The sequence below is a fragment of the Pogonomyrmex barbatus genome, unplaced genomic scaffold (genome assembly GCF_055798465.1).
Source record: "Pogonomyrmex barbatus isolate J1 unplaced genomic scaffold, ASM5579846v1 scaffold11, whole genome shotgun sequence".
NCBI lineage: Eukaryota > Metazoa > Arthropoda > Insecta > Hymenoptera > Formicidae > Pogonomyrmex > Pogonomyrmex barbatus.
In genome coordinates, this window is record NW_028297107.1 from 821,093 (window position 1) to 836,985 (window position 15,893).

Here is a 15,893-nt window from a genome sequence, read left to right on the forward strand (position 1 = left end):
TATTAATAAGAAAGAGAGAGAGAGAGAGAGAGAGAGAGAGAAAGAAAGAGAAAAAGTGGTGACATCAACTATTGTCTTTAATTTTACGCATTGTATCTAAGCGAACAATCTTTAAGCAATTTGATTTTCTAACTTTAATTTATAACTGAAAAACTATTAGAATTAAAATTTTCAAAACAATCTCAAAAAAGTCTAAATGTTACACTTCTAAATGTTACACTTCTAAATGTTACACATTTTACAGGATATTGTATATGCATTTAAATATAAACACATTATAATTCTGCTCATAAAAAATTATAAATAACAACAGAAATATGTTTGATTTTTATTTTAAATAATTTAATTAATTGATTAATTTAATCAGCAGAATTGCTTAATAGAATTTCTAATTATTATAATAATTAATCCCAGCCGGTATTCATAGTTGATTCTCGAAATATATTTAAATGTCTTAAATGCAGATTTAAGATATCATAAACCAATGAACCAATAACAGAATTGTATTAGCATTTTAAAGACATTACTTAAGACGTTCTTAAAATAAGAACAGACTATGTCAAATATAATGGAAGATCGAGAGACCCTGCGCACAATAAAGGAACAAGAATAGAAATTAGGAAACAGAAATAAATAATAAATTTTGAAATTAAAAATTAGAGATTAAGCATAACGCACACAATTGACACAAGTAAGTATAAAATATAGCTCTTATATTTACTTGTGTCCATTTTCAACCTCCATTCTTAATTTTTATTTCTAAAATTTAATATTTATTCCTGTTCCTAATTCCAATTCTGTTTTTCCATTGTGCATAGAGCCTAAATACGTCGAAAACGGAACATTATGGGTGAAGCATACTTGATTTTTTTCTCCTAAATTTCTTCACAATTTTTCTTCTTTTCTCCACAGAAAGAAAAAAAAAAGAGAAAAGATAAACCGTAAAAAGTTTAACTAGAAAGAATAAACTTACTTCAGCAGTTTCTCTCTTTCTTCCTCTCTCTCTCTCTCTCTCTCTCTCTCTTTCTCTCTCACATGCGCGCGCAAGTGCAAATGTTATGATACTGATTAGAGCTTCTTGCTACAATTATTTATGTTTCTTACAATTCTATGTACATATTGAAGGTTTATTTGATCGAATTTCTGCTATTATTTCATTATTTATTATGAGAAATTTAACGATATTTTTTTATTAGAAATATAATTTATTATGAAATATACATATGCGATTGAATAGCGGCTGCTAATGTTTGCTTTACTGCGCATGTGCGAGCGTTTCTTAACGCGCTACTATATGCAATATGTATGAACAATCATCAGCAATCGACTTCCATGTGCTTTCAGATGAGGAAATACTTGTTGTTTGAAGACAATAGAGAATAAAAAAGAGCAAGTAAATAAGCTGTGGTTTATTCTATGCTTAATGTATAATCTCCATTCTTGTATACTCTTGTGTTTTCGAGGTTAGTGCATTACTGAACTTTGGAATTTTTCATGCATTACTATTCGCGTCAATTATTTTAATTCGATCAACGAGTGTGTACTCGTTAAAAACTTTCATCTTCTTGTTTAAGTAAAATTAAGTGTTAATTCTGGAATCATGATTATGAAACACGAAATGGGTTAAAACGATAAATATATTTTCCACTTTAAGTTCAACGAATCATTAAAATTTACAGAAATCTAAAAAATTTGAAAAATATATATTCAACAATATATTCAATAGGACATGTAAACTTATATAGATATTTCATGATTTTTAATGGTCTATAATATTAAGTCTGCAGAACAAATTGCAACAATGAATGACGAATTGGTAGATCATATTCTAAACATGTCTAAGTCGCTTGAGCCTTTCAAGATAGTAATGCCAGGGCCTAGTATTAGGAAGCCAATAAAACAATGTCCATTAGATGAAGAAATGAATGACAATCATAATGTAGAATCAGAGATGGATTATATAAAGAAATATGTAAAAAAAGAGGAAGAGGATTATATAAAGGTAACAGCATTACGATACATATTATATTCTTTACGGTTGTCTTAATTTATCCTTTCTGTTATTTCTTACAGTTGAAAAGTACGTTTTTCAACAATGATAATTATATGGACAACTTGTCGGAAATATCTGGAGAGGTAGTAATAAACAAGGAAGATACTGCTCGGATTTATCGCATGTTCAACTTTGCCTATCGACCCAAAATTGATTTACCTATTCTTTCTATAAAAAGCAAAATTGTATCTATGATTGCGAGCAATTCTGTCGTTATCATTCGTGGTTCCACGGGTTGTGGGAAAACAACACAAGTGCCGCAGCTTATTCTTGACGCTGAATATGAAAAGAGGCAACATTGTAACATTATAGGTATTCCTTTAGATTAGATTATTCTAAAACATCCAACAGATATTTATAAACTTTAATTTAATTGGTATTTTATCAATAGGGTATAAGAATCTTTGTATTTTATAGTAACGCAACCGAGACGTATCGCTGCTTTGAGTATTGCGAAACGAGTCAGCTATGAAAGAGATTGGCCTGTTGGCACCATTGTGGGATATCAAATGGGTTTAATTAAAAGTTTATGCCGCGATACTCGCATAACATATTGTACTACTGGTGTGCTCTTAAATAAATTGACAAACAAGAAACACATGATGGACTACACTCATGTTATACTGGATGAGGTGCATGAACGTGATGAAGACATGGATTTCCTTCTGCTCGTAGTGAGAAAGTTATTACGTACAACTTCAACTATGGTTAAAGTTATACTGATGTCAGCAACGATCGACGTGAATAAATTTGCTGCGTATTTCTCGACGCCTGTGGAAAATAGACTTTTACCAGCACCAGTCATCGATATACCCAAAAGTAGTCCTTTCAATGTTTCTATATATTATATAGACGAGATGGAGAATTTAGGCAATGTAAGTATATTTTCTTACACTATTATTAGAAAAAGCACAACATATCAATATCTAAAAAATGAACGCAATCGATCTCTACTTCTGAAGAAATAGAAGAAAAAATATTGCATGTTAAATCAGAGACCATTGCTTATAATTATTCTGAAACATTGATATCAATATAAGTAAAATGCTAAAAAAATTTAAAGATAAATTGCTTAAACACATGAAGATATATAAATAATTTCACTCTCTCTTTTCTTTTTTTTATACTTTTACAATTTTAATCAAAAAAATAATCACGAAAAATATATTATATTTTTTTAACAGATACCTCAAGTATTTCCGAACGAACCGAGATTCACTATTGCTATGGCAGAGTTTTCTGCGCGTGTTATACATATCTTTGACCGTGTTGACCAAAGAGGTAACAGTACAAATGATGAATACGAAAGGTCCACCGTGCTCGTGTTTTTACCTGGACTTAGCGAAATTGAAGAGATGCATAATGTACTTATATCAGAGACACATGCAGATGCTTATTGGGATATAATTATTTTACACTCATTAATCTCAACCGAAGATCAAGAAAATATATTTAAACAGCCACCCAAAGGTTATCGACGTATTATACTATCAACGAACATTGCTGAAAGTAGCATCACTGTGCCAAATATTAAATATGGTATGCAATTATTGATTGAAAATGGACGATATTTGTTTGTTGAACTAATAACTTTTATGAATCGATGGAATATTTGTAGATATAAAATTCTCTTTTCTTTTCTTCAGTAATTGATTTTTGCTTAACGAAACTTCTTGTCACCGAGCCTGGAACTAATTATCAGTGTTTACAACTTTGTTGGGCAAGCAAATCTAATTGCCAGCAACGTGCTGGTCGTACAGGCCGTGTAATGGATGGTAGAGTATACAGAATGGTACCAAGATCATTTTATGACGTGAGTATTTTTAACATCATTTCATTAATTCTTAACTCTTTACAAAACTCGTAATTCATATCATTCTAAAAATTACAGACTGTATTACGCGAAGAAGCTCTTCCGGAAATGCTCAGAGCTCCGCTCGCAAATGTAATTCTTAAAACAAAATTATTGAACATGGGTGAACCGAAAGCTCTCCTTGCTCTTTCTCTGGATCCACCTAATCTTAGTAATATACGAAATACTGTACTGTTATTGAAGGAAGTTGGCGCGTTACTCAATAGAGGTACACAAGAATTTGATGGAGACTTGACACCTTTAGGTCATGTAATGGCCTCTCTTCCATTAGACGTACATGTCACGAAGCTGATTGTTTTGGGTCATCTTTTTGACGTTCTTCAGGACGCGATCATTATCGCAGCTAGTATGTCCGTCAAGGATTTGTTCAATATTAAATTTCGCGATTTCGAAACGACTTATCATGAGAAAGTACATTGGTCCGGTAACTCTGGTAGCGATAGCATAGCGTGCTTAAATGCCTTCAAAGTGTGGCGAAACGACAAGGTGCATCGTCGTATAACTAACCCTGCTGACGAAAAAGAATGGGCGCGACGGAAGAGCCTCCGTGTAAGATCACTGCGCGAAGTCGACGCCTTCGTAACCGAGATAACATATAAGCTGAACTTTTTTGGCATAAAGGAAATGATGGATCTCGGGAAGATTTCTTGGGAAAGTCTCGAAATCGATCGCACCTTTGTACTTAAATTTATAATTGCCGGTGCATTTTATCCCAATTATTTTGTCAAATTCCCGTACAATGTACATGATCACAAACGGGACATCGAAAAGACGCTGGCCTTCCGCGATCCGATGAATACCGTCTTCCTACGAGGTTGGCCATCGACGCAACTCGGATCACTATACTCTAAGAGATTCCAAGAGATCTTCGGAGAAATGTTCAAAAATCCTAAAGAACAGGAGAACATAACTGTATCCTTTGACGGATCGAATCGTGTTTATATCGAATATGAGCAGGATCGCACACCGACTGACCTTACTTTCGTTCGAAATTGCATCAAGAAGAGGCATTGTCGGATCCCGATTGTCATAGATCTGCTAAGCGAGACGGACGCTGCGCATAGAGCCGAAGACTTCGGACTTGCAAAGGAATTCGGAGAATTGTTTCAGCCTTCCAATCCGGAAGAACGGCCGTGCAGGCGGTATATGTATGACAAAAAGCCATATCCGAAATTACCGAAGTACTCAGAATATCGATCGAGAGTCATGTTGCAAGGCCCCTTTTCACCAATAGAAGTTACATTAACACATATGGTAATCATGGGAATGTCGAAAACGGTGACAGTGGAAACTACCTCAGTGAATTCCGTTCTACTCGATACTTGTCCGGAGAGCCCGAGAGGAATTCTTCTGGTGGCGCAAGAAATCGTTCGAAACTCCAAAAATGAGACGCATCTAGTACTACGAAACACGACTCTTTTACCCAATACACCTGGTCTTGCATCGCTAATTAATTTAATTTTTACACCATACATGGAACTACGACGTAGTCCTCTGGGCACTTATTATACAGGCGCTCTATGCGGACTAGGATACGATCGTACTACTGGAAGGAGCTTATATTCACAGCATGATCTGCAAGTTATATTTGACGTTGAGATCAAGATGAGCGATTTACGAATGGTACATCGTCTAATATTCAACATTTTTAAATTACATTACACATTATATATTTTATCTAGAATATTTTCCTTTTTTTTGCAATTCATTTAAATACGAAGTACGAAGATAATTAATAATAACACATAGATTATATTTAAACATTTTGTTGATAGATTAACAAGTTACGTCACTGGATGAATGTTTCGATGCACTTTAACGAGAGATCTGCAATCGTAGACGATGATGCTCATTATGAGATGACCATAAATTGTCAGAATCAAATTAAAAAGACGTTCAAGGAGGTGATATTTGAGACTCGTAAAAAGATAGAGCCTATTTTAATCCCTAAATTTGACGAATGGAATCGATATGATGAAACTCAATTTCTTGTGCCTGCTCGGGAAACGTCGAGGAAAAGTAATGTATATAGTTTGCATAAAGCATTGGAATTGAACCAAAGAAATGACCAACTTGAAGAATTGCTTAAGCATCTATTGGAATTAGAGGCTTTAGCTCACCAGTACGTAATATATTCATATAGTTCGAAATCCTTAATTCAATAAATGTTAATAGACACGGTATATTTTTTTCAAAATTTTCGATGTTACATGAGATATACATGAGATGATAATTCGTGAATTAAACTTGGATCTTTTAACAAACAACTGCTTTAAGACTAATCTAATTCTATTCACGAAACTTTATCTAAAATTTATTTACCTAGAGAGTCAATAAAATCGTTTTTTGTTAACATTTTTTTTTGCAGAGATCCGCGTGAGACGAGTATCGAGCCTGTTTACTGCAAACTATGTCAAATAGAAGTAAAGGGTATTATCAATCTTCGTGCACATTTATGTTCAAAACAACATACAACAAAACAACAAAAGATAGATACGTCTACTGAATTTGGAGAGAATCTACAAAATATTATGGAAAAAATGATGCTAATACAATAAGTAAATCTAAATTTACATTTAATCATTTTTTTTATTTTGTAACTAAAAGTTGAATTTTTTTACTGCGATATCATGAACAGTATTATACGTACAAAAGTAAGATTTATTTAGATAATAAATATGTTTATTTTATAGACAAATAAGTATGTTATTATCTGTGAGAGTTTTATACTAAAGTAATAATAAAATACTTATTTTTTCATATGATATCCTTCCTTTTCATTTTTACTTTAATATTGAGCACATTTTCACTTTTCACCTTTAACGTTTCCATGTTCTCTGTTTTACCTTTTTTTTTATCGAATTTTATAAAAATAAATGTAAGTTTTTCACATAGATATATTTACATATTTAATATAATGTACATCCTATACATTTATATTGTTTTTCTTTTATCAAATACGTGAAAATTAGTTATAAATTATACATACAATTATAAAATTGTATGATACTATATATCTCGTAATCTTGAAATTATCATTATTTGTGCGGAATATATAAATTGAACTTTATATATGTGCATTCTTATTTTCTAAATATTAATATCTGCATTAATATTTTATTACATTTTTATACCATTAATTGCTGTGAATATATTATGTAATGACAACAAGAAAATGCAAGAAAATTTCGTCAATTACAATCATAAATCATATTATATTGTCTCAGAACCATTTCTAAAATTATTTCCTTCTTTATAAATTGAAAATCTCAAATACTCTAAATAATTTTGTTAATTTCGAGTTGACAACTATCAATTTGATAGTTAAGATTTTATGTCTCATATATATATATATATATATAATTTAATTATCAAAAATATGTATTTTCTCTTTAATATTTCATAATGAGATAAGAGATAATAATAAAACTCTAAAGATATATAGAAATTTAAGTAAACATAAATTATTTTAGGTGAATTTATTGAATATATTTAGTATAATTTTTTCTTAGTTTTATGTAATAAAAAATTTTAAAACATTGAAATAAGATTAAAATGTTTATATATGCATAGATTTATTATAAATAAAATCTTTAGATTTTATTTATAATTAGATTTATTATAAATTTAAATTAGATTTATTATAAATAAATCTAATAAAAACGAAAATCTTAAATTAAAAAAAAAATAAAGATTTCCTTAATTAAATCTCGAATAATCCATCTTTTATGTATCTTAAGCAAGTTGTTTCTCTTTGCGTTTTACATAATCATTATTCGTCATTCATTATTCATCATTAGTCTTTATCAATAATTCATTTGCAGATTGCAGATTGCAATTTATAAATTTTAATACTTTATACTCTTCACAGGAAGAAAACAAACAATTAAAAACTAGAACCTTTTATTAACGTACACGGTCCTATATTTCTCGTTGAAGATAGCGAGTTCCCGGTTGCGTATACAATAGTCTACCAGGCACATTGGCAGCAGAGCCACTTACATAGGTACCAGGAGATGGTGGCGGTGGTGGTGGATATGAACCAGGTGGTGGTTGAGGTGCTCGTACAGGATAACCCGAGGTAATTCCGCCTGTTTTTGCACCCTAACAGATAAAAATCAAAGTTCAAATATACGCAAATGACTAATATTTTTAAATTATTGTAACAGATAATATGCAGAGTTTGCAAAACAATTGCTGTTAGATACATTCTGTTCCAATTTTATCAATAACTTTTTTTGCATACCCTTAAAAAAACAACAAAAAAAAAAAGATTTTTTTACCTGAGGTGGTTGTTGAATCGGAATAGCTCCACCGTGAACAGTAACGTGATTTGTCGGCCGCAAGTAAAATTTATCCTCACCATAAGCGCCTTTGTGTTCCATCGAATGTAAATTAGTTACATATGCTGCAAAGTATGATTTTTTAGTAGAAAATAAAATTTTATAAAATCTCGTTATTCTTTTCATATCGATAGCTTATCATATTAAATATTAATACAATATTATAAAACAATTAACGAGAAACTCAAGATGTTTTCTGTGCGACAAATGAAAAAATAATAGAATTATTATTAAATCTGTTCTTTGTAGCTCTATCTAGTGTACACTCATTATACTTAAAATGAAATAGACATATATTGAAATAGATATATTTGAAGTTTGTCAAAAATATGATAGAAAGTTTTAATGCAGTCTACTGGCAAAGAACAAAACAAGATTTCTAATTTATTATCAAATTGTATTTTTCGTTTTCATTAAGGAACTATCTTAACTTCGGATTTTTTTATTTGTAATAGACATTTTCTTGCTTTTTTTATTTCAATATAAATTATTATGATAAACTATATATTACCAGTCTGATGTGTGGCTAATGGTGCTCTACCGCCCGAAAGGTAAACAGGCTTAGATTCAGAAGGCTCACGAGATGGTTGTGACGCAGGTGCGGAATAGCTATAAACATTCTGGCCTGCTGGTGCTGAATAGAAATTCGACGCAGAATACTGATTATTCTCTGTTGAATAAAAAAAGGAAAAGTAATTATGATGAACAATATATTATACAGATAATATGAAAGCACAAAAGAAAGCATTTAAATATTTTATAAAAAAAAAACACAGGAAAGAAAAAATTGTTTACTCACTGTTCCAAAGAACTGCTCTGGAATCATTGGATCTTCTTGCTTCTTCAGATTCTGCACAAGCACAAATACAACACATTAAAACTCAATTCTATCTTTGCAAAATTAAAAATTAGAAAATTATAATATCAATAATACTACTTGTAAGATATGTAGCTTCATATATTTACTAGGAGGAGGTGGATTGTAACTTGGGATAGATGGTGGTGGTTTGTAACCATACGCGCTGTGATATGGAGATGCAGCAGGTGGTGGCGATGGCGTATGAGTTCTTTTTAAAGTTCCCTGAAGGAAAATTGTATATATTTTATCACAGAAATGCAAAAATTATTTTCTTTTAAATGTATAAAGCATATCACAGGAAAGTTTTACTTACACTAGATAAGAGATGGGTCGGTGCACCAACGGCAACTTTGTAGAGAGGACTGTTACTACGTGGCAATGGTAGAAATAATTGTGGATGTACTACTCTTGGACCTGTTGCTGGATATCCTCCTACTGTTGTCGAAACTTCTGAACAAACACTAGAAAACAAGATTTAGTCATATAAATACAGTATATATAAAACATACATTATAATTTTTGATCAACATCCCATCAAAAAATTAATTGCAGCACAAACCTAGTTTCCTTTATGAGTTGTCGCCGTCTGTCATCCTCGTTTAGAACCTTTTTCAGTTGTAGGAATAACTGATGCTTCTCCGCTTTTAACTGAGCCAGTTCGTCCTCCAAGTTTGAAATTTGCTCTCGTGTTTCACCTAATGTCATCACATCTTGCTTTTGCTGACGCTCTCTCTCCTTGCGTAAACGTTCTTCCTCTGCATCAGCCTCTTGTTCTGAGATATAAAACAGTATTATTAAAGCATTTGAACAAGTCTTACAAATAAATTTCTCTTAAAGAAGAAAAACTCCAAACTCCACTCCAAACCAACTCCGAATATCAAACACTTCTGAAATCAGGAAGATCAGAATAAAAAATGTATCCATATGGATATATCCACCACATACATGATGTGTCGAGATTCTCAATTAATAATAACAGACAGGTCACCAAAATAAGCACCTTGTTTCTTTCGTTGTCGCTCTCTTAAAATATGAGTCTTCAGCGCCTGCCACATTTGCTCATTACGTTGCGGTGGTCCCATTATTGCCGGCATTCTATCGTTCTGACAATTTCTTTCCTTTTGTCCTTTCCTTTTTCGACGTTACGTATTTACCAACTTTTCAGTTCTTCTGTGCTAGTCACACCAATAAGCTTTGTTTCTTGAACAGAATCTCTTAAACGTTTTCAGCAGCTTCGATAAGTATGACACACCACACACACACATCATACACTACACACCATTGTACACTATCCAAAGAGAAATATCTTTATATATATATATTATATATATATATATATATATATATATATATATATAAAAATATATTATATAGTTCCCTCCCCCTTTTGAGAGCGTCACAAATGTACACATTTTTATCGGACACACCACTCACATCGGCCAATGCATAGGAATTTTCTAGTGAGCCACCTATCAAAAGATCCGTTATTTAACTGACCAATTGGCAATGTGTTTGATTGGGCCTCACCCTTGATACCGTAATTTTCTTCACAATCTAACTTCACCATTCACTTCTATTGTAGACGGCTCTTTAGGCATATGTGCTATACACTTGAATTCTTAGCAAGGTTATGATAATAGATGTAAACAATGAAAACTGAAATGTATACTGAAATAATGACGGTAATTCGTAATTTTCGAGGTCTATCTAGAGATTGCGCCAAAATGTTGAAGGAAAAGTATAATGAGTAAGGATTTGTCATTAATTTTAATTGAAAGGGATAAGTATTGAAGTTAAACAATTTGCTAATTAATTTTTTTCATTAGAAACGTTAACCATAATTATCCCTTTATTATTAATCATTATTGAAATTATTTAAGAGATATCAAGATTATAAAATCTTTCATATATAGCATCCATCCGAACACACTGTATAGCATCTTATCATTAGAAATACAACAAAAAATGAAGACTAATCATGTTAGACTGTTCGGAAACAACAAAGACTATTATGACAGGTAAACTAGTCTTAACTTTCAATAAAATATTAAGTGATTATGCAAAATAAGAAAGAAAATATATATGTATACATTTTAATACTGTATATAAATCATAGTTATTTGGAAGCAGTACAGAATGGAGAACCAGTAGGTATTCTACTGAGGATGGCAAAAGAAATTGATGCTGCGCCAGCTCTATTAGCACGTAATATTTTGGAAAAATATTGTATGCGTGATAATGCAAATGGTATAGTTAATGATTTACAAACAATAAAAAAGTTATAAATATCTTGGAATAAAGATACATAAAATTTTCTTTCAGCTTCAAAAAATCTAATTTCTAAGCTATTTAAAGACACGACACTGATTGAGGATAAAGATCTTGCATATGAGATTTATTTGGTAACAATCTAAAAAAATGTATAATGTTCTATAAAAAAGTTTTATATTTTAGTTTAGTTATAGATTTTATAATGAATCTTATTTTATATATGATATATTTAATTACAACAAAAGTTACTAATTCAAATTACCTTGAAAAATAAAAATTTGATGAAAACTCATGATTTCATTTTTTTTGTACAGTGTACATTATATGATGATCTGTATGGACCTATAGCTGATGCAATGGGAATGTAAGTATTTTTATATAACAATATAAAATTTTATCAATGAATTACAAAAAAAAGTTATATTCTTTTTCAGATGCATAGGACAAGAATATGAAATCAAACTTCAAGAGTATCTAATACAAAGAAATATTGCATTTCGTAATGAAGAACACTTACGATTACGAGGATATGACAAGACTCCAGATATTAAATTGGAAATACCAATCGCAGTGAATGGTTATGTAATAAACTGGATTGAATCCAAGGCACGATTTGGTAATATGGAAGTTCATCAAAAATACATGAAGGAACAATTCTTGAGTTATTGGAATAGATTTGGATCTGGATTAGTTATTTATTGGTTCGGATTTCTTGATTGCCTGAATAAATCAACTGAGAAAAAGTTCATTATAATGGACCATTTTCCTGAAAATATTACGTATATGGATCCAGCTTGTATTAAACCTGTAAATACTACATGATATAATTAATATATATAATTACATGTCTATTTTTATATGTTCAAGATAATAATGTTGATACTTGTAAATAAATTTTTGTTAGACAATTTGATCAAAGAATTTGATATCGTTTCTGATTGTTATTGACATTGAAATATACATTATCGTTTTATACTTTCATGTAAATTGTAATTATTATATTTAAACCACAAAACCATTTATATTTTCCTCATTTTCTTCCTTAAATGTTTGTAAATCTGCCTTTTTGCACTTTATGAATTATCTAATTGAAGTAGACAACGAGTAAATGAATTCAATACTATATTTAAATTAATTAAAATCACAGTCATTAAAAATACATGACAATATATATACATATATATTACAATCTCTTATAATGAATTAATTGCACAATGAATAAAGCTATGATTATGAAATTGATATTTTCATTAAATGAAACTGGATATACTTCCTTGTATTTAAGTTTATCAGATCTTATCTTTCTTTCTATTTTTATCCGATACTGTATATTTGTCGTAACTTTTCGTTGGATCGAAGGGTTCCCATCTACTTGCTGGAAAAATGTGTTTGTTCCTCTCGTACCACGATCTAAAAAACAAAAAACTAGCTAAAAAATTATATAAATAAATCATCATTTTAATTATTTTAATATTTTTTAAATTTAAATTAATATTTTGATAATAAATACCTAAGTAAAACTTTTCCTGCATGCGATTCCTCAGTTTCCACGGAAGCATCATGCATAACTCGAATATCATCATGCACGTCAAATGTAAATAAGGGTCCACTCTTTCCTCGTGCCTAAATATAGTATTGTGTATATTAAAATATGCCACATAAAAATAATTATAATAATAATACTGTCTCAATTTTTATGATTTAAATATTCTTACCTTAGTTACAATAAAATCATAGAATGTATAATGATGTGGTAATATAAGATCTTCTTTGACATACATCAACTGATCTGCCATTACTGTTTTAAGCTCACTAAATTCACGTCTTAGAACTTCCAAACATCTCTGAAGAAGCTGATAGATAGAATTACCTGCAAAAAAAGAGGAAAAATAATTTCAATAAACTTATGAATACTAATTATCAATACTCTATGAGAGTCTGCATTATATATAAATAATATTTTTACAAATTTTTTTATTTTGATTATTGACTTTATTTTGATTTTTGATTATTTTATTTTGATATTTACCCTTCTTCATTATAACACTTCGACGATGGCCAGATCCGTCCCAATAGCTGAATGTAATTTCAATCTCTTCTTCCTTCAGTGCATTCTGCTTTCTAGCCCATTCCTGTCTTAATTCCTCTCTAAGCTTATTTTCTTCTTCCTCCCTTTCTCTATCTGGTAAGAAACTTGTGTCGACATCTGGATTTTTCCTGATCTTCTTAATCACAGGGCCATTACTTTGCTCATCTTCTGATTTTTCTATGCTGTCCTCATCAGTTATCTCAGCTTCCTCTTCATCAAAATTAAAAGATAGAGCTTGAATCTGTCTTTTCTGTTTATTTTTTTCAGCCTGTTTTGCTGCTAATGCTCTTTCCTTTTCCTGTTCCTTTTCTCGTTCCTTTTGAGCAAGTTTTCTTTCACGCTCTTTCACTATATTCTCCTGCTTGGCTTTCATTTCATTCAATGTAACCAAGCCAATTGTAGAAGTCTTCAATTGTTGTTCAACAGCATTGTAATGAGTTGCAAACTTATTTTCTATATTATGAATCTTCAAGTCATCTTCGATCTTTTTCTTTCGCAGTTCTATTTCTTGTTGAGCAATTTCTCTTTTCTTCATTAACTGCATAGCTCGGCCAGCTTCACTGGCTGCTCCTTTATAATGTGCCATGTTTTACAATAATGTGATAACTAAATTACCACTCACAATATATGAATATCTTGAGGCTTCAATCAAATTTATAGATGCAAATCCTAAATAAAATATATATATTATTACACCTTTAAAAGTTGTAACATTCTTAATATTGAGTGTCACGTAATCTACATTGGACTTTCTATTCAACCCGTTTACATATATATATATTGCATATTATCTCTCTTCTTAATAAAAGATTAAATTTTTGTAGTTTTATAAAAATATAATTAATAAATAGTATAAATAAATATAATTAATAAATGTAAACATTAATCATTGATGGCTCACGCGGCGTGAATAGAAAATACACGAAATTCTTGGAAAGACACTCAACAATAAAATAAAATATTCTTATCTTTTAAATATATTACAAATAATATAATAATAAATTTCTTTACCTAGAGCTCACTTTGTAATATAAATGTTTGGAAATATTTGTTGCAGTAAAACGGAGAGTTACAAAAGATACAACGAAAACACTTGGTATTTAACGACGCTGAAGATCGTTAATGGCTCCTGTGCATAGGACGTATCACGCGTTATGGCTTCTGCGCATAGAATGCGACACATAACAACGCGATAGCCAATCGTCGTTTAGCTTTTCTAATCTGAGATACACATTATGTGAGGCGCTACCGAGTGACGTCGCTACGAATTGGACTTCCGTTTGCTTTCAGTTTCGCATGAGACAGTCGAATAAACTAAAATTAAACAAAAAAAAAACTAGCTTTTTTAAATCTGGATAATTAACATTTGAAAAATCAAACAGATTAATTTAAAATGTTTTAGATTTCTTAAATTTTTATCTCTAAATAAATTCTTAATAAATACCCTTTCGATTTTTGATTGTACATCAAAATAGAGAAAAAAATAAAAAGGAAAACAAAACTAATAGCAAGAACAATATCTAATTGTAAAAATTAAAAATTTCTAATTAAACATAACTTGAATTCCTGAAAAGGAAAATTTTTTTCTAATTCACGTCTTACGTGCAAAATGAAATATCAATGCTCGATTTTACGCTCGATAACATTCTTTGGCCGATTGAGATTATCTGTCTGTTATCTATAGGACAATGTAGCAAGAGATGAAGGGAGCCAGTTAAATTGCAATTGAAATCAACCGGTGCGTTAACGAAGCCGGTACTTGACAATACAACGTCGCGTAATTGCGCGCAACGATTATCTACGTAGTTACATTCAGTGAATTGAGTTGTACGTACGAGTTGCTCGAATCCCACAAGCGAATTCATTTCGTTGCGAATTGCGAGGCGAGATTGGCGGGCTTTTCGATAGGAGAAAACAAAAGAGGGAAGGAGAAAGAGGGAGAGAACGAAAACTTAAAACTTCCATTCGAAAGCGGAATCGTTCGAAGCCGCGCGACGGTCTCTCGATCGTCGATTTCGCCATCGCGGTCGACGACGAGCCAGCGGTGACGATGGGAAGGAAGGGGCACGCGCGGGAAGTAGGAAAGACCGGACGAAATTAATTGACCCTTTACTCGCGCTTGTTTACAAAATATCCGGCCTCTGACAGGACCAACGCGAATCGCGCCGCGTCGAGGCGGATGACTGCAACTTGAGAGCTGCGCGCGCATCAACGACATCTCCAGTGCTGTACGAAGGTAGCGCGAAGGTATCCCGGCGATATGCGCGCAATTGTGCGTAGTAGATCGGAGAGAACGTAAAATTCTCTCGAAGAATGCTGATCGATAGATTGGCCTTATATATCGACGTGTTTTACATCGAAACGTGACAGATGAACATCACAGATGAACATTTGACTTTTCTGTC

General features: G+C 31.4%; 4 protein-coding genes across 7 annotated transcripts; 2 read left to right on the forward strand and 2 right to left on the reverse strand.

Annotated features, from left to right (window-relative positions):
- The first annotated feature begins 1,249 nt into the window (after positions 1-1,249).
- Positions 1,250-6,691, forward strand: LOC105422719 (putative ATP-dependent RNA helicase spindle-E). Of its 3 annotated transcripts, none has more exons than XM_011632207.3 (9): positions 1,250-1,463; positions 1,781-2,002; positions 2,074-2,365; positions 2,471-2,928; positions 3,238-3,592; positions 3,700-3,866; positions 3,945-5,549; positions 5,702-6,048; positions 6,295-6,691. In XM_011632207.3, exons 2-9 carry the CDS (start codon positions 1,802-1,804, stop codon positions 6,482-6,484), a joined length of 3,615 nt encoding a protein of 1,204 aa, XP_011630509.2. In that variant the 5' UTR covers positions 1,250-1,463; positions 1,781-1,801; the 3' UTR covers positions 6,485-6,691. The 3 variants fall into 3 exon arrangements, with proteins under 3 accessions (XP_011630509.2, XP_011630510.2, XP_025073014.2); XM_011632208.3 differs by having other exon boundaries at positions 1,254-1,393; XM_025217229.2 differs by lacking the exon at positions 1,250-1,463 and having other exon boundaries at positions 1,508-2,002.
- A 1,121-nt stretch (positions 6,692-7,812) lies between these two features.
- LOC105422718 (uncharacterized) lies at positions 7,813-10,425 on the reverse strand. 2 transcript variants are annotated; one of them, XM_011632206.3, is made up of 8 exons: positions 10,129-10,425; positions 9,688-9,901; positions 9,442-9,589; positions 9,236-9,350; positions 9,069-9,119; positions 8,781-8,939; positions 8,210-8,334; positions 7,813-8,030 (listed from the first exon to the last, which is right to left on the reverse strand). In XM_011632206.3, the coding sequence occupies exons 1-8, from the start codon at positions 10,220-10,222 to the stop codon at positions 7,848-7,850; spliced, it is 1,089 nt and encodes a 362-aa protein (XP_011630508.2). In that variant the 5' UTR covers positions 10,223-10,425; the 3' UTR covers positions 7,813-7,847. The 2 variants fall into 2 exon arrangements, with proteins under 2 accessions (XP_011630508.2, XP_088927303.1); XM_089071177.1 differs by having other exon boundaries at positions 9,688-10,015.
- Positions 10,426-10,658: 233 nt separating this feature from the next.
- LOC105422716 (CDAN1-interacting nuclease 1) lies at positions 10,659-12,380 on the forward strand. Its single transcript, XM_011632202.3, has 6 exons — positions 10,659-10,875; positions 11,042-11,146; positions 11,245-11,375; positions 11,451-11,530; positions 11,714-11,763; positions 11,834-12,380. Exons 1-6 carry the CDS (start codon positions 10,778-10,780, stop codon positions 12,219-12,221), a joined length of 852 nt encoding a protein of 283 aa, XP_011630504.1. The 5' UTR covers positions 10,659-10,777; the 3' UTR covers positions 12,222-12,380.
- A 124-nt stretch (positions 12,381-12,504) lies between these two features.
- On the reverse strand, positions 12,505-15,664 carry LOC105422717 (protein FAM50 homolog). Its single transcript, XM_025217231.2, has 6 exons — positions 15,324-15,664; positions 14,500-14,802; positions 13,429-14,157; positions 13,115-13,269; positions 12,910-13,022; positions 12,505-12,809 (listed from the first exon to the last, which is right to left on the reverse strand). Exons 3-6 carry the CDS (start codon positions 14,072-14,074, stop codon positions 12,689-12,691), a joined length of 1,035 nt encoding a protein of 344 aa, XP_025073016.1. The 5' UTR covers positions 14,075-14,157; positions 14,500-14,802; positions 15,324-15,664; the 3' UTR covers positions 12,505-12,688.
- Between the last annotated feature and the right edge of the window lie 229 nt (positions 15,665-15,893).